This window comes from Acinonyx jubatus, chromosome A1 (assembly GCF_027475565.1).
Source record: "Acinonyx jubatus isolate Ajub_Pintada_27869175 chromosome A1, VMU_Ajub_asm_v1.0, whole genome shotgun sequence".
Taxonomy (NCBI): domain Eukaryota; kingdom Metazoa; phylum Chordata; class Mammalia; order Carnivora; family Felidae; genus Acinonyx; species Acinonyx jubatus.
The window spans coordinates 80,926,919-80,945,402 of record NC_069380.1 but is presented as its reverse complement, the minus strand read 5'-3'; the positions used below and the strand labels follow the sequence as shown (position 1 = coordinate 80,945,402).

Sequence of the window (18,484 nt, the reverse complement as noted above, 5' to 3'; positions counted from 1 at the left end):
AATCCACCAGGAAAACAAAATGTTCCTAAATGTGTATGCACCACATAAGAGAGCACCAAAATATATAAATCAAGAGCTGACAGAGCTAGAAGGAGAAATCGGCAAATTAGCAATTATAATTAGGGACGTCAATAACCACCTTCTCCAGCAAGAACACAGGAAAACTGAACAATGCCATGAACAAACAGGGTCTGACATAAAACACTCCACTCGACATCAGAATAAGGGCCTTTGGAGCACTTACACAGACCGTACCTGAGGCCACAAGACAAACCTCAACAAACTTAATAAAACTAAAATCATACAAAATATGTTTGTTCTGGGTGGCTCAGTCAGTTAAACATCTTCAGCTCAGGTCATGATCTCACGGTTCGTGAATTTGAGCCCCACATCAGGCTCTGCGCTGACAGTGTGGAGCCTGTTTGAGATTCTCTCTCTCTGCCCCTCCCGATCTCTCTCTCTCCCAAAAATAAATAAAAATTAAAAACAAAAGACAAAAACAAAGTGTGCTTGTTCTGTGACCAGAGTGGAATCAAACCAGAAACCAATGACAGAAAGACAACAGGTAAATCTCCACAAACACTTGGAAACTGAGCAACAGACTTCTAAACGATCCATAGATCAAAGAGGAAGCTTCAAAGGAAATGTTTTAAATTAACTGAACTAAATGAAAATAAAAATACAACATACCAAAAGAAACAAGATGCAGCGAAGACAGTGCTGCAAGGGAAACGTGTGGCACTAAACACACTAGAAAAGAAGAAAGGTTTCAAGTCAATAAGCTACATTCACAGCACAAGAACCTAGAAAAATAACAGCCAAAACAAACAGGAGAAAAAGCCAGAAGGATAGAAACCAAAGAAATTAAAAACAGAAAAACAAAGACAGGGCGTCTGGGCGGCTCAATCGGTTGAGCGTCCGACTTCAACTTGGGTCATGATCTCGCAGTCTGCGAGTTGGAGCCCTGCATCGGGCTCTGTGCTGACAGCTCAGAGCCTGGAGCCTGTTTCAGATTCTGTGTTTCTCTCTCCCTGCCCCTGCCCTGCTTGTTCTCTCTCTCTCTCAAATATAAACAAACATTAAATTTGTTATACATATATAAAAAAAGAAAAAAGCCAATGAAACAAAAGCTGGTCTTTGAAGAAATTAAAATAACTGCCAACCCTCTAGAAAGATTGACAGAGAGAGAAAGCACAAGTTACCAACATCAGGAGCAACACAGGAAACATTACTGCAGACCCTACAGACATCAAAAGATGATGGGATCTACTATAACCAAGTCTGCACATGTAACCTCCACATGTGAAATGGGATGGACCCATTCTTTGAAAAACCAAGCTACCACAACTCAACAATATGCAGATAATTTGTAGATAATTTGAATAGCCTCATAACCATTAAGCAAACTGAATTTGTAACTTAGCAAAAATCCCCCCAAAGAAATCTCAAGGCCCATATAGTTTCACTGGAGAATTCTACCAAATATTTAAGGAAGAATTAACGGCAGTTTGATGCAATGTTTTCCAGAAAAAGAAAAAGGAGAAACACTTCCCAAATCATGTTATGAACCTAGTATTACCCTAACACCAAAACCAGAAATTGAGAATACCATAAAAGAAAGCTACACACCATTCTCTCTCATGAACTCAGACCCAAAACTCCTCAACAAAACATTAGCTAATTGGAGGCAACAATGTATAAAAAGAATTATATACCGCAACCAAGTAGGATTCATTCTACCTATGTAAGGCTGGCTTGACTTCCAAAAATCAATCAACGTAATCTACCACGTCAAACAGCTAAAGAAGAAAAACCACACAATCATACCAAGAGATGCAGAAAAAGCAGTTGACAAAACCCAATGTGTACTCACAATAAAAACTCTTAGCAAACTGAGATTAGAAGGTAACTTCCTAAAAGTAATAAAAACCCAACAGTTAACACTGCATTTGATGGTGAAAGAATGGATGCTTTCTGTTTCAGATGAGGAAGAAGGCAGGAACATCTACGCACATAATCTCACTCATTGAAGTACTGGAAATTCTAGCCAGCGCAACAAGGCAAGAAGAACAGATAAAAGGCATATAGAGAAAGAAGAAATAAGCGACAGATCTCAGAATTTCAAAGTGGTTCCCAAAGAAATTTCAAAAAAGTCTACTAATTTGTAAGTTATAGCATCATCACTGTGAGACGTGAAGTAAATGCAGCGTCTGGAAATACTTAAAGCACAACATATTGCCTATTTGCTTATTAAAATAAACTCAAGCTTACAGTCCTAACTCGCATGCAATTTACCTTTAAATTTTATGGGGCTCCTTACATTTTCCAAGGGATTTATTTTCGGGCTGGCGTTCTGGTAACAGTGTGTACAGCATAACCTAGGACTTTCTGGGCGAACTTATTCTTCCACTTTTCAATTTGACTTCCCTCCACATGAACGTAGCAAGTGCAGTTCGGGTTTGGGGGATTGTTTCATTGAGATAAGGAAAAGAGGAAATGGTAACAGAGACACTCACAACAATGGTCCCCACGATGATGGCATGCACGGGCACAATCACGCACGTGGTCAGACAATCTCACACGACCTCACACACACTCACACACAGTATGTTCCAGGCACCATTCTGAGCACTTTTAGATTTTAGCCCATTTAATCCTAACTAACCTGTTAGGGAGTAACACCATCCCCACTTTCTAGATGACAACACCGAGGCAGAGTGAGGTTAAGGAATTTGCCCAAGGTTGACAGAGCTGGAGCCTGAGCCCAGGTGGCGTGACCCCAGAGACCACGCTCTCTGCCTGCGCCGGACAAGCTCTAAGCATCTCTTCGGGAGACGGTATTACACCGCATTTTCGTCAGCGGACGGCGGGAAGCTGGAAACCGGGCGGGGAGGAAGGAGCAGCGTGGTTACCTGGAGTAGGCGCCGGTCCCGGCCTGGATGAGGGTGGGCAGGCCGGCTATGAACAGGCCCAGCTGCACGTCCTGCACTACGAGCATCCCAAGCAGCACCGCGCTGTAGTCGACGTCACCTGCTTGAGGAAGAATGTGTCAATGGCACACGTTTACAGTAACTTAAAGTGTCCCACGTCAAAATACGGTCATTAGGCACATTTCCGATATAATTCAACTTCTGCCACTTAAAGAGAATACAGACTTTAGAATCTCTTTGAGGGCAAACACTGAAACATCTTCAACATGAAAAACTTTTTGTAAAGAAAACTTCCAGGATATTTCCAGCACTTGTTACTAACACACTTAAAGAAAAAACGCCATCGTGGAAAGATAGCACGGGGCACAAGAGTATGGTGAGCCTGGATAAGCAGGTCAATGTCACTGTGTGTCCCCAGAATACAGGAAACAGCCTTCACACCAGTCTTTCTCTCTCCCCTAACCGCTTCAGGAGACCTAACCCTACCCCCCTTCTGGTCGCACCTGCTGGCTGACCCAGCTGACAGGTTGCCTTCCCTCCAGCCCACCATCGTGGCCACAGTGAGCGTCTGTCATTGACACAAATGTAGAGAGGCTCATCAGGTGGACAGGACAGAAGGCAGTAGCCAGGGCTGCCCAAAGGGACCATGTGGCTCATCCACAAAGGCAACCGGAAATGGGTACCATTTTCCCGAACTCCACGCGTCACACAGGTGTTCGGTGTCTCCATTTCCAACCAACAGTTCTGGCTTTGGACCAAACTTGTAACTGTCATGTTCCCCCATAAAATAAGCTATTTTTGTTTTCTTAAAAAAGAAAAAAAAGCAACTGACAGTAACAGATATTTAAAGGCTAATCTGATAAGAGTAATCTTACAGAAAAGAAAAAGAATAAGCTAATCAAATAAAATTAAAATCTTTCATCACCAGCAAAAATCACAATTGTTAGAAGTTTAGGTACTCCTTCTAGGAAGCTTGTCTTACTTACCAAAGTTAAATTTTTGGTGAATAAAGTATCCAGGCTTTAGAATTTGATTTATTTATTTGTTTTTGGCTTAGAATTTTAAAACATTCTAAGTGGATAGCGCCATGAGGTTGCTGCGGCTAAAGCTTTACAATTTAAAAGTGAAGAATTCCCCACACTAATAATGGGTGAGTGGGACACTTCAAAAACCCATCATTTTCAACAAAGCCCTCCATGGGTTCCTGACTGTGATTCTCCTGTCCCGGTCCCAGGAAGCGTGCCAGGTCCTGTGCTCGCAGTCACACCGCGGTCTTCCTCCCCAAGTCCTCACACGAGGTGAACACACTTGAGCCCTGTGCCCGTGATGGTGCCTCTTCCGGACTTAGAGGAGACGCTAATTCCAGTCACACCTTACTTTTTCAAAAAAGCATTTACTGATACACTGCCAGCATTTTGTAAATGTTTTTAAAATCCTGCTCTTTGCCTTTCACCAGATCACAGCGGTCTTAACTGGGCGGGCATCAACTATCTACCAGCAGATGGGGGGCAGCACGAACAGAGGGGGGCGCCCCCAGCATGGCCCAGTCCACAGGGAGCACTCAGGGAGCAAGTGCAGAGCAGCAGCTCACTGAGGCTGGAGGGGAAAGACTAACCACAGCAACTGATGTAAAAGGAAACAGTACAGTGAACACAGAGGCGAAAGAATTACTTTGCCTGGGGAGCCTGGGTGGCTCAGTCAGTTAAGCAGCCGACTGTGGCTCAGGTCACGACCTCACGGCTCGTGGGTTCGAGCCCCACGTCAGGCTTTATGCTGACAGCCGGGAGCCTGCTTGGGATTCTCTCCCTCTCTCTCTGCCCCTCCCCCACTCGTTCTCTCTCTCTCTCTCTCTCTTTCTCTCTCTCTCTCAAAAATAAATGAACATTAAAAAATTTTAAGAATTAGACTGAACTGTTAAAAATTAAAGATAGAACTTTTAATATTTTTCATCTGCATTTTACACTAAGTTTAATCTTTGTGCTTACCACTACTATAAGCATTTAAAATTTTTTGTTTTCCATCTGTTTTATTAAATACCTTAAACATATGGAAAATAAAAAATATAACAAATACCCACATACCCACTATTGTGTTTTGCTAAATCTTAAACCTTTGAGACCCTGACTTCAGATTTTTGGGAAGGAAGATACTGGACAATGCAGGTACCATGAGCCTGCCACCTGCGGCTGGACCCCCCGCCACACCCCCAATCACTGCCTTAGGTTCCATGTTTTTTATTCTCTTGAGTGGTTTTCTACTTTTAACAAAAAAACAGCTATGTATCCGGGAACAACACTGAGTTTGTTATTTTGTAATTATAAACTTTTTATAACTTAATCCATATTTCTGCAACTTGCTTTCGTTTTTGCTTACCATTATGTCTGAAAATTATCTGTGTTGATGCACAAAGATCTCTTTTTAAAACTGCTGTAGAATACAGCAATTTACCCATTCCCTGATGTTAGGCACTTAGGTTTTTAATCTTTCCATTACTACAAGCATGCTATAATGAACATTCTAGCACATTTGCTGGACACACCCCCTTCCCTTGCTTGTGTTCTCACCAGGAGAGACTCCCCCTCACCACTCATGGCCTCCGCCATGGCCCCGTGCCCCACCTTGCCCACCCTACTCTACAGATGAGAGTCTCCACCTGGGCAAGGGGATGGTGAGGTCACAGCATGGCAGTCTCTTGCAGGCCTGTGTTTTCTAGAGGAGGCTTCTGTGGGTCCATGCTGCATGGAGGATAGGTACTGAAGGCCACCACAGCCACATCTTCCATTGTCATCTTTCATCATAATCAAGTTGCTACCGTGACCTCCAGCCGCCTGTCCCCTTCATGGCTATATGGGTTCTGAGCATGGCCATGGAAGGCTGGAGCTATTTACTGACCCCTTTGTGGGTCTGGGCCCCACTATCCAATGTACTGGCCGGAACCCTGAGGAACAGAAAAGGAGAACTGGGGCAACAATAAACCCACATATGAAGAGGGGCAGGGGTGTCATCCTCAGGCACTTCCAAATGCTCTCAGTGTGCAGGTTTGTGAGGACGCAGCTTTGCACAGTTTCAAAGTTTATGTAAATTATATCGGACCAGATGTCCTCTGTATCTTCTATTTCTCCCTCCATAGTGTAAGATTAATTCATTTTTACCTCTGCAGTATTCCAGTATATGGACACACCATAATTTAATTATTCGTTGGATTACTAAATGCTCAGATTACTTAAAATTTTTTGCTATCAAAAATAAGTATTTTGAGTATTCTTTCACATTTGAAGTTTTCTAGGACATGTCTCTAGAAATGGACATCTCTGTTTGTGGAACTGTTCCCCAAAGTGACCAAACCAGCTCACGCTCCCACTGAACACCCGTGAGCGCTTGCACTCATGCCGACATGGGGCAGGTCCGGCGAGACACCTGGCTGGCTCATGGGAGGACAGGTCTGCACCTGCACGTCCCGATTCGCTAGCGAGGCCGGCATTTCTCCATGTTCACGTAGCGTGCACGCCTCCTCTTCCATAAGTTCTCCATTGGGAAGAAGTTCTATTTTCCAAGCGGGGTTTCCTTCCGTTTTGATTCTTCTTAAAACTCTTGATGCATTCTAAGTACTACTTCTTGCACATTTTATATACATAGCACATGTCTTCTAGTTTGCAACTTCAAAAGATACCTTTTAAATAAAAGTTAAAGTTCCACGTGTTCGGGTTTATCAACACTTTTCCTTTGGATTCTGCATCTCGCTTCCAGAAATCCTCTCTGCCCTAAGGTCACCCATATTTCTCCCTAGCAGGCTCTGAAGTTCTGCCCAACACACTGAGCTGTTCAATCTGTGTGGGGCTGGTTTCTGTGTGCGGCTCAAGGGAGGACTCCAAGGACTAACTCCCACCCACCCACAGCCACATGCGCCCTGCTCGTGTCCGCCTGTCCATCGTCTCCTGCCCCATCTGGCCCAGACACACCGCACCACCCAAGCACAGGGACAGGACCGCAGGGCCTGCCGTCTGATGTGGAAGCACCTCACTTCAAACTGACACTAGCTATTCTTGGCCTTTGTTCTTAAAATAAACTTCAGGAGCAGTTTGCCAAATTTCATGAAAAACCCTGCCAGATTTTTTACTGGGATAGTTGGGACTTTATAGACTCAGGAGAAACCACATCTTTATGTATTGAGTCTCTTCATCATGAACACAGGCTCTCTCTTCGATAACATTTTGTACTTCTGTCCTCCAAGGTCACACACATCTCTTCAAAGATTTATTCCCACATTATTTGTCATGGCCGTTATAAGTCAAAGCCTTTTTCTCCCAAAGTACATTTTCTAACGGTCCTTCAGGTGCCACACTTTAGCACATCTGTGATTATCAGTTTCTACAAAGCCCAAGTGTCTCAACATGAGCATTGCCTCCCCACCGGCAACCCTGTAGACACTCCTACCTTCTTAGGCCCAAGTTCTCAGCTGGCCTTCTACAAAGTGCTTTTCCTGTACTCTCTCCCACCTACGCCCGCTGTCTCTGTTCTCTCCCCACAAGCAAAAACAGCTTCCTACCCCCCCAACGGCTTCTCCCCTCCCCCTAGTTCACCTCTCTGAACCACATACCTGACAAGTTCTGTGGTTCAAGTTGTGCCGATTATTGATAATCCTGAGATCGATTTTCTAGGCGTGCAAGATGGTCTGGTGTTGCTCTGGCTGCACTTCAGGGATGAGAAACGCACAAAGCTTCCATGCTGCTCCACCATCTTGGCACCTCCTGGCCTCCACAAAGTGGAAAAAGCCCTCCTTTTCCAGCAGTCCATGCACAAGATACATGAGGCACTTTGTGTACAAGGTTAATTAAACCTGTGGTGCTTGGTCCTCCTGTGTTCCAGACGGGCAGCCACGCTGCCAAGCCTACGTGTGTCTGACGACGCCTTCACCTGTGCCTGCTCTTGGCAGCTCTGCTGGGCGTGCACGCCAGAGACGCGGCTCCACAGGCCCCGTCTGCCCCCGGTGTGGTGGAGGCGTACGGATCACCTGTGTTCTCTGACAGCTGTCAAGCCTTCCCCTTCGTCCCTGAAGCTCTGCTGTTGTACCGGGATGTGCCGAGGGTACATTTATTCTTGTCCTTTTTCCTGCTCGGTTTTGGGGTGGAACGTTCAGGCTAAGGGCTCACATTTTCCTCCAAGTCTGAAAGTCAGCAGCTATGTTCTGCACTCTATTCTTCCAGGACTTCTGCTGTATATATGCTGAGCCTCTTAACTATTCCTTTGTTTCTTGGCATTCTTTCCCATGTTTTCTGTGTGTACTGTGTCCTATCCTTGTGCCTAATCCAATAGGCATGAATTCTTCACTTATGTTGAGTGCTTCAAGCATGCTTATTTCACTGTGGTTATTAGACTTTTCCATAAGCAAGGAGAATTCACATCCTGACAGTTGGGGTTGTTACAGAACTCTCCCAGCCACTGACGTCCTCACTCCTCACACATGCTGGACTCCAGTGTGCAGGTCCTTACAGAAGCAGTTGTCTTCATCCTCCTACACCACTGCCGGTGCTTCACCTCCTTCTGTCACTAGGGCTTTGTGAGGGGTGGTCCTAAGCACCAGGCCACAGGGACACTGGGCCCCACAGACGAGACCACTAGTTAGTACAGTTCCAAGCGAGGAGGCTGCTTCCGTGGCCCATTGGCCCACAGTCAGTCAGTGGGTGGGCTGCGTGTGGCCACCACCAATGCCAGGAGCCTGCAGTCCCAGGACCAGCCCCAAGTACAGCAAGGTCAGCTTTATCAGAGAAGCCAGCCACACCACTCTGCTTTCCTTTTTCCTATTTTTCTCTCATTGTGGTGTGTTTGGTGCAGGGCAAATACCAGTACGAAGCTGCTACGACATTTTCACCACTTTTTACTGACTTTCACAAAACAAGAGCAAGACAGTGAAAGTCACTACAAGTTCACAGGATATAAACCAGCAGTACTGTCGAAGCTGGAAGCTGCCAGCGTGAGTCAGCCCAGGACGTTCGTCCCTAAGCTGCTGACCCAGGCTGGCTTCGCTAGGTCCGGTAACAATCAGAGGCTGGTGTTGCCAGTATAGACATGAAACTAGGCCCAAAGAGGTGAAAATACTCCCAACCACCAAAGTACCCATCACGTAGTTTATAGAAAAAAGGTACCAAAAGTCTGTAAGTTTCCAACCACAGCCAGAGTTAAAGCAGTGAACAGAGTGCACCTGTCACTCTACTTCAGGCTGCACATAACACACACCCGTTCGCGGCACCGCAGGCAACACACGCCATGTCATCTCCCGTGAGGACAACTGGTGATTTCAGGTCGGTGCGGCGTTCGTCCCTTAAACCACCAATTCCACAGCGCACTTTCCAACGTGGATTTTCTTCTTTATTTAAATGTGGTCCTCCAACTATCCTAAATTAATGAGCATGTAAAAGCTGTTTTCTTAATCGAGTGGAAATGTGGAACAATTGAACTGATGAGGGTGTCAGTTCCTGAGTGAACACAGCACGAGGGCCCGTGACTGTTAGTAAAGCCCAGGGAGGGAGAGAGAGTTGCAACTTTTTCTAAGAGGCCTTTGGAGTGAATTCAAGCCAGTTGAATACCTAATACTTCAACACATACTTAGAACATGTTATTACCTACCTTCTTTTTCACCCCGGGCACTGCCCACAAGGAATCTGGACACTAAGGGTGTGCTTGATAAGGACAGGCACGTAGAAATAAAGACGCTCTGAGTGGGTCTGATCTGTAAAAGGTGTCCCCATAACAAGCCAAATGCGATCATTAATAGTGTCATGTAACACGGTCCTTGTAAGGCTATCTTCCAGACCTTGAAGAGAACACATTCGTTTACACAGGTTTTAGTGACGACAGTCAGCTCTTGACCGGCTCCATGCAGAGTGCATACACATATACTGCCTGGTCACGGGCCTAAATTGTTCAGGAAGTAGCTCTGCAGTAAACACATCAGCACAACACCCCAAGTTGTAATCTGAACACAGTAAAAACAGTAACACTTCCGTCAGCTTACTGAGTGCTAAGTATTGTTACTGGGACTAAACACACATGCCTCTCGGTGTAATACATGTCTGTGCACATATAATCTAATCCTCAGAACACATCGCAAAGGTAGACAGCACGACCTCTACCTTTTCTAGATGAAAACACAAAGCCCACTAACTTGTCCACGGTCACATGGAAGTCAGTGTCAGGACACAGACCCAGGCAGCACGGCTCAATAATCAAATATTGATGAGGCACCTCAGTGAGCTCTCAGTGCTGGGTTAGACATAATGGAAAATGTGGAAGAAATCAGGGTTGATTTTAACGCTCCAAGGTTTTTAACTGAGTTGAACAGACGGGATACTAAAAACTACCTGACGCTTATACAAATGTGAATGGTACATAGTGACAAAACAAATTAACCGAAACTCATCCTATCCTACTGGAAAGCACTTACTCATTTTCTTCTCACTTTACACCCTCTTGGACAAAACCAACTTGCGCAGCCAGGCCCTCTGGCAAGAGCGCAAGGGGGCCCAGAGGGGGGCAAGGGGTGCAGGGCTTGGCACAGAAGCTCAGAGGCAAACATTGTGGGCCCCACTGGCTGGCAAGCCTCATCTGTGTCTTCGGGTGCTCTGAAGGATGTGATCTTTTTCCTCCCCTGCTCTCCTTCCTGATAAAAAGGAACACCTCTTTCAAAATCACAACACTGTCTTCAGGAATCAGGGCAGCCGGGAGGCTGTTCCTAAGGCTGGGCACCGACTTCCTACTGTGGCCAAATGGGCACACACACACCCTGGCCGCCCACAGCCATAACCAGCTGCCAGCCTGCTTGTCCATAACAGAAGCTCCCAACTTCAGGAATGAGTTACAAGATCCTCCCGACACCACCAAGTCCCGAGTCAAATGGTGGGATGCTGACGAGGCAAACGAACTGAAGACTCAGCCTGCCACACAGAGCCACTCTGTCCTCTGCCACGTGTCTCTGGCCAACCCGGGCTCTGTGCTCGCCTTCCAGAGAGAGGTTAGCCCCCAAGGCTGCTTCTCCAAGGTTCAGATTCCCTGATCCCTGCTTCTGGCACCTGGGAGTGGCGATGGCTGTTGTGGTTTAATGGCCTTCCAATGGCTCCCCCTCTTCCTGTGTCATAGCCAGGAGCAGCGGGAGGGCCAGGGTGCACCTGCAGACCTAGGCACAGCTCCTGGGGAGGCCAGCATGCTGAATTTTAAGGTTCCCAGGTTTTAGGGTAGCCACTCCTATAAGCAGCATTAGGGGTTTTTCTGCCCACAAGGGATCCCGGAGCTCGAGACTGACCCCATTATTGGTTGAGCACCTTGGGGAAGTAACCGTCTCTCTACTCTGCCTTCTACATCTGTAGACTTTCAAAGGCCAGACTAAAGATTTCTGAGGTCGCTACCAAACCTCGGTCAGGAGGGCTGGGATCTATTAGCCCAAGAAGCACAGTGTGCAGCAAACGAGGGTGGGAAATGCGGGCAGTGCCCACAGATCTTTGCTCCGCATGGGGCATCTGGACCACCTGGGGCTCCCAGAAACACGGGCTCTCCAGCCACACATATCAGATCCTGCTGCTCAGCAAGGTCCCAGGCAACTCCCCGTGTCGGAATTCACAGCAGCCTGGTCCCCACGCATCTGCACCACAGCTGCATCCCCTCCCGAACTCCATTTTCCTCAGCTCTTGTCCGAGGACTTCTGTCCACAACCCTACACATCCCTCTGAAATCCCAGACCTGCAGTCCCACAAGGGAGGGTCACAGGGCTGTGTATACCACCTCATAGTCAGTAGCCACCAGCGTCTGGAGCAAGGGTTTACTGAGGGAACAAATAAGGAGAAAAGGGGAAGAGGGGGTGCCTGGGTGGCTCAGTCAGTTGAGTTTCTCTGACTCTTGATCTCAGCTCATGGTTCACGGGATTGAGCCCCGAGTTAGGCTCCCTGCTGACAGTGTGGAGCCTGCTTAGGATTCTCTCTCTCCCTTCCCTCCCCCTCTCACTCGAGCTCTCTCTCAAAAAAGCAAATGTTAAAAAGAAAAAAGGAGAAAAAGAGGAGAAAACACAACTCCCAGGCAGAGAGACAGAAACGGGGAGCTAGCACATGAAAGCTGAGCCGGCAGCATAAGGGGAGCTAGAGCACAGCGAGGCAGGGGTGCACACACCCAACAGGACGCGCCATCAGAAGAAATGACTGTGGCTGTTCTCAGAGCCAACAATTAAGTAGTTCCTAGACCTTGGTGTTCTGAACCGTTTCCACTCAGACTTTTGGGGATTTCCCAGAGGATCCAAGAGGGCCTTCCAGCAATTATTATTTCAAAACCCAGTGAATGACTTTCCGTCATGAGGGGCACACGGAAGTCCACGATGGCACCGGTCACTTCAGGCTGCTCTGACACCCTGCTCGCTATTTATGCTGGATAAACACAAATTTGTCACTTGCTAGCGTAGTTTATTAGGCATGGTTAAATCTGCAGTCTGAGCCCAGGGGCCTAAAAAGGGCGAGGCTGCCGTCCTCCTGCAAGCCTGTCACAGGGAGCTGACAAGTGAGGGATTCATGTCAGAGGGGCCCCAGCTCACCCCAAAGTCACTAAACAGGTGCCGGGTCCCCAGGAAGGTTCCTTCCACTTCTCAGACCACAGCACACTTTCTCCCTGACATGCACACACCCCCTCCTTGCCAAGCCCTCCTAAGGCTGCATCGCCAGGCACAAACGTAAGCCCCCGTCAGCATAAAACCCCAAAGCCCTACAAGTCAGCACCACACCAGCAACAGCGTGCAGTTTCATACAGGTTAAAACTCTGTTCACATGACTCTGGATGAAGTTCTCATTGAACAGTGAATGCTAGAGTGGTGAAAAATATAAATTACAGCAGTTTAGGCCAGAACAAACCCGGCCATGTAGACGAGGACCCCAACGTCCAAGGCGTGAGATACTCTGCTGAGACCACAAGGCTGGTCAGTGCAGAACCCGAACTCTGCCCCTCTCTGTCCCAAGCCACAGGCAACCGCCACTATCGGCTGCCAGCCTCGCTCAACTAAACACACATGGAAGCCCAGAGGAGCCTGCGCGGAGCAAGGAGCGGGGACGGCCGCAGACGATGACCTTCCCATCCACAGGTCCCCGGCTCCTCGCACGGCTGCAGGTCCTGGCCATGCTGCCGGCATGGCACAGCCCCAAGCGCAGCTCGCGGAGGAGAGCAGGGTCCTTTAAACTCTGGGTCTGGAACTTAACACGTGGAGGTCAGGCCAGAAGCACGTAAAAAGACACAAAAGTGCCTGAGAAAACACTAATGGGACTCAGAACGCTTCGTGAGGAGGCGCATCTGGAGAAGTGTTTAAAGGAAGTGATGGTAACCGGGAGGTGGACAAACAGAGCTTCCAACAGAAAAAAAGAGAAGCAAGAAAAGAGAGGTCAAAGAGTAACAAGGTGAACTAAGGCCAGCGCCTCAATGTACTTCTCTTCACTATCTCGGATCTTGTCACGTCTTTTATGGCTGCATGATACCTTTCAAGAGCTGTGACAGTGTAACCGTCAGACACCCAGGCTGCCCCTCCGCTTTCATAAAAATGCTACAACGAGAAGCTGAAGACTATTCGAGGGTTAACGAAAAACCTTGTACTTCATTCTTTCCTAGGGATGGAGACCCAGGGCAGCTCCACCAAGGGAAGGGTCATCAGTTGTCGTGCGAGGCCGCTCTGCTGTCCGACCAGCCCCCACACTGACTCCAGAGCCACCTGCCGGCGTGGCCTGGGGTCCACCAGCACTGCTGTCACCCTCCCTGCCCTTCTGTCCCCGCCCTCCCATCGGCTTTGTGATCAACTATCCTCTTTTGTGAGGTGTCCGTCCAAAAACACAGCTTTTAATTAACTCACTTCCAACTTACTCCAGCTATTTTCATTTCTGCAATACTCCAGTATTCCAAGTAATAGTTCTAGAAGCAAACAAATTTAGAAGGCAACTGTTGCTTCCCTTAGTTTCACACTTCTTCATACACGTGGTCCTAACTGCTACAAGTCTTTTACATATTTTCATTTTACACAAACATTCAATCCCTGAGATAGTTCAGCCTCTAACGGTTTTGGACCTTTTTGGAGGGACCCCCACATGTTAAATTTCAAACATATCATTTCTCAGACCTTTTCTGGAATTAGCTACATGAAAGCTAATTTTACTCATTTATTGAATTTGCATTTTCTAGTATTTTTTATCTTTTAGAATTTATATTCCAAAAATAAAAAGAATATTCTGTTCTAAAATACTTAACTTGATAGTCCAATCATGAACAAACACAAAATAAATAAATTAAAACCACATGATGTTTAAATTGGGGGCGATAACACAGCTTGGTGAGGCCCTTACCTTTCTCAGCCTTTCTGGAGAGAACTCTAGGCCAACAAGAAACAGAGTAAAGAACACGCCAACCTCTCCTAAGGTCTCCACCTGCACAACAGACTGGGAACAAAATTTTAAAACCACACAATTTAATGTATCTAACAAATGAAGCATACTTCAAGGAACAATCTTGTACTAACATACTCTGTGGAACTATCCTAAAAAAAAAAAAAAAACAAAAAAAAAACACAGTATTTTTTTTAAAACTAGTTCTCTGAATGTCCTCTATCCCTGACATAGCTTGAACTTCCTGATTATACGTTTTTTTTTTCCTTTTTCTTGATTAGCTGAAGGACTGTTTTTATCTCTTTTTCTGAGAACTAGCTCACGAATTCACCTGTTTCCAGGCTGAGCTCTTCATTACCTCCTTCCTTCACTTTCTCTGGAGGATGGGGAGGCACTGAACCTGAGCTGGACATTTTAATCAAGATGCCCCACTTTCCTTTGGCCTGCCAGCACGGGCCTGTGCATGACTATGGGTACAAACTTCTTTCCTGAGAACCGAATTGGCCACATCCCACAGGTTCTGGTATACAGCGTTCTTGTGCGCTGTGTTGGTTCTGGTCCTTTATCTGCTGTTTGTTTTTATGCTTTTATGTTATGGCAGAGAATGCTGTTTACACGGTTATATTTGGTACTCCCTAGATCATCTACACTCATGGTTTCCACTGAGCCACGAACTCAGCGTCTGAAAGAAGAGAGCAAGCAGATCTCCACATGTCCAGGCACCAAGCTGCTGTGCAGGGACGCACACGCACCCTGTCAGCCACCGAGAGGACAGGCCCTGCCCTCCATTTGCTGGCATCTGCCTCCTCACTTACTCATTCTGTTCTCTTTGAACTTTGCTTACTGTACATCTTTTTCCTAACATCATCTGCAAACCTGTATCTTTCCACAGGCAAGTTTATTCCACTTATATTCATTGTGGTAACAGAAGATTTCTCTTACTCCTTCGTCTCCTGGTTTTTATACTTCCTCACTGCTTTTATTTTTCTTCCCTTTTTAAAATGAGGCTGAAACTCATGACTTGAAAGTCACATACCTAAATCTGCACTTCTCAACGTAACACAGAAGCCTATTAACTTCCTACTAGGAAAAGGTAAATATTTTGGTACAGCCACACTTCCTCCATTAACCATCTCCCGTTTTGGCTAATATGCTCTTGGGTCTTCATCCTGGTTTACTGTAATTATGTTATTTACCAAGATACAGCAAATTTGTTAGGAACTATAATATTGGTAGCCTCCAGTTGTATTTATTACCTTACTCAGCCTCTATTATTATTCAGCCTGAATTCTTGGCTTATAAGCAACCTTTGCTCTGAAGAAAAAAGGAAAATACGTTTGTATTTACTATTGTTCATAAATACTCTGGAAAGGGAGGGATGGGACAGGACAAGACAGAGATTCTCCACCTACAACTTAAAATTTTTTGTACTTACACCATTTTGTTCTCAACTGTATGGAGATTACGAATTCAGAAAATTGAATTAAAACAGTGTTTCCCAGAGACCACCCCACCAGGTTGAGCCCAGCCCACAAGAGCACCCCCCACCCCATGTCAGTCAGCGGTCACCTGCTCACTAAGGTCCTGGGCTTTCAGCCGGTAGCCCCTGCCAGTTGAACGTGTTGTTGAGTTCAGTTAGAGATGATGATGTTTCCTGCCCGGTACAAGGTGTGCCCGTCAGCAGGAGGGTGAGGCTGCAAGCACATGCCCACACCTCCCCCCATCCGTCTGCTCCTGTCGTACCCAACTAGGAAGTGCCAGGACTCCCGTGTGTGTTTCCCAGTACCTGCACCACTGCTTCTGTGTTGGATATATGACACATCACCTATTCTTGCCAATCTCTTCATTTCGTCTGAATTGTGCGTATTTACAGGACACATCTTGGAGCCCACAAAAGCTTTGGAACTGTTCCTCACTGCCAACAAGTGCCATCGATATAGGATGAAAGTCACTTCACTCTGTTCAGCCAACAGCCTCAGCACTCACTACGTCCTGGGGTTTTCACATTATCCTACATTTAGGCTTGAAAATCCCCACTACTTTACTAGCTTTGCAATGTTTTAAAAAATTTTAAATTATACATTTAACCCAGCATTTTTTGTTGCTTTCAGTGTCTGAATAACACAATCCATCATTATTACTGGAAACAGAATTTTTAAAACTAACAGTTTAAAGACATGAACAGAGTAGGGGGTTGTCGCACCCTGGGTGGCTCAGTCGGTTAAGTGGCCAGCTTCCCCTCAGGTCATGATCTCACAGTTCACAAGTTTAATCCCCGTGTCAGGATCTGTGCTGACAGCTCGGAGCCTGGAGCCTGCTTCAGATTCTGTGTCTCCCTCTCTCTCTGCCCCTCCCCTGCTCATGCTCTCTGTCTCTCTCAAAAAAATAAACATTTAAAAAACTTTTTTTTAATTAAAAAAATAAAGACATAAACGGGATTTCTTCTCTAGTTAAGTCATCCATTCACTAACAAAATTACTTTCTTATGATTTAGGAATTTCTTATGAAACTCTAAAGAGCATCTTCTTTAATATGGTTTATAAGGAAATGCTATCTTTATTAATTCAAGTTCAAAACTTTTAGGTCTTCATGAGCATTTCTTTAGTATTTTGTTAAACAGATACTAAAACAGTTGCTCTTACCTTAATACTGTTCAGTCCTGAAGGCCCCAGAAGTACGCCACAAACAATATAACCAAACATTGTGGGCAACCCTATCATCGTGCACAGCCAGCCACAAGGTAAAGACAGCATTCCTATGGTAACAATGTCCTAATGGAGAATAAACCAGAAATAAACACAAAAATTTAAGGTAACAGTTGGCAAGAAAAGGGTTGATTACTGGAGAAAGCAGACGTTCTGCAGACTAGGCCCCTCCCAGTTTCCACTTTGGTGGTAAAAAAGGAAGGCTATCCCTGGGCTGATCTTCCTGCTTTGAGTTTATTGGTACAGTAATCAGCCACTGGGAGCATCCTTCCTCTCGGCCTGCGCTGCCCCCCTCTTTAAGACCAGCACAAGCTGTGGCTTCGGGAATGCTGCTGGAGCCCCGACAGGGTGTCCAGACCCCACTAGCCTTCTGAGCAGGCCACACTGGCCACTCCTACAGCTGCTACCCACTCTGGTCCAAACCCAAACAGTGATCTCCAACCAGAACACAGTCGATTGCGAATCTTTACATAACTCCACATCCTCTTATTAGACTTGCTGCCTCAGAGGGAGCAGATGCGTGGCTAACTCGGTCTGGAATGTCAGTCACCTCTGGAGGAGCCGGATCTCATCCCGTACCCGTGTCTACACAGATGATACCTTAGCCAAAGCTTCTCCACCTCATCAGATGTTCCGTGTTAGTGACAAAGTTTGAGCCCACTGTAGGGACTCCTGACTTCAAAAAGGCTTCCAAATTCTCAAAAGCAACGTTAATTTTCATTCTAAGTATTAAAATGCCTCGTTCTGTTCGGAAAAAATTAAAAATTAAGAGAAAGTGTTTCAAGTCATGGAAAATATAGGAAATTCTAGTAGAATCTCTCTGTTAGGAGGAAGGTCATGCATCCTAATATGAGGCTCAGAAAATAAAGCTTACTTTACATTAGTACCTGGAAGTGGGAAGGTGGGAGAGGGGACTTCAAGAGGGGAGCAAGCAGACAGACTACCTTTAGGAAGTGGCGATCTGCACGTGGAATTGTCGCGTCTCTGGGCTTGGTCAAGATATAGCGGTTGTTCTGGGAGTCGATCAGCATGCTAAGACCCAAATCATCCTCCGCTTCCCGCTTTGTGAGGTTTTGTTTGGAATTGGCGTCTTCTTCCTCCACTCTGAGAACTGCCTCAAAATTGACCCCTTTCACCTGTAAAAATAACCAACATCATGTAATTAAACCCATGAAATGTTTTCAAGTTCAATTTTTAGAGCGTAAATTCTGTACAGAAGAGCGATAGAAGTATTTCTAGCACTCTGTCAGGTATGACGAAAGGTCCACAGATGTTCATTAGCACAAGTCAGGAAAGCTGCTTCAGTTACAAGGGCCAACTGAGAATGAAGGCGTTTAGGATTTCTATTACGTCCAGACACCCACTTTAATGATTTAGGGTACGATCTGTAACAAGAAACATACGTTTGGTCTTCACCCCCCTTCCTGGCCCGCAGCCCCACAACCAGCGTGGCCTCCCC

The 18,484-nt window shown here is 46.1% G+C and overlaps 1 protein-coding gene across 10 annotated transcripts in view; it reads right to left on the bottom strand.

The window, feature by feature from the left end:
- Positions 1–18,484, bottom strand: part of TMCO3 (transmembrane and coiled-coil domains 3) — a 50,934-nt gene that overhangs the window by 20,012 nt on the left and 12,438 nt on the right. For 5 of the 10 annotated variants that reach the window (XM_027065274.2, XM_027065273.2, XM_027065280.2 and 2 more), the window contains 5 exons: positions 17,970–18,161; positions 16,963–17,091; positions 14,282–14,374; positions 9,555–9,741; positions 2,913–3,033 (listed from right to left, as the gene is read on the bottom strand). In XM_027065274.2, coding sequence (XP_026921075.1) covers positions 2,913–3,033; positions 9,555–9,741; positions 14,282–14,374; positions 16,963–17,091; positions 17,970–18,161 — 722 coding nt within the window. The remainder of the gene's footprint in view (positions 1–2,912; positions 3,034–9,554; positions 9,742–14,281; positions 14,375–16,962; positions 17,092–17,969; positions 18,162–18,484) is intronic. The other 5 variants (XM_053218179.1, XM_027065276.2, XM_027065279.2 and 2 more) reach the window with 3 other exon arrangements.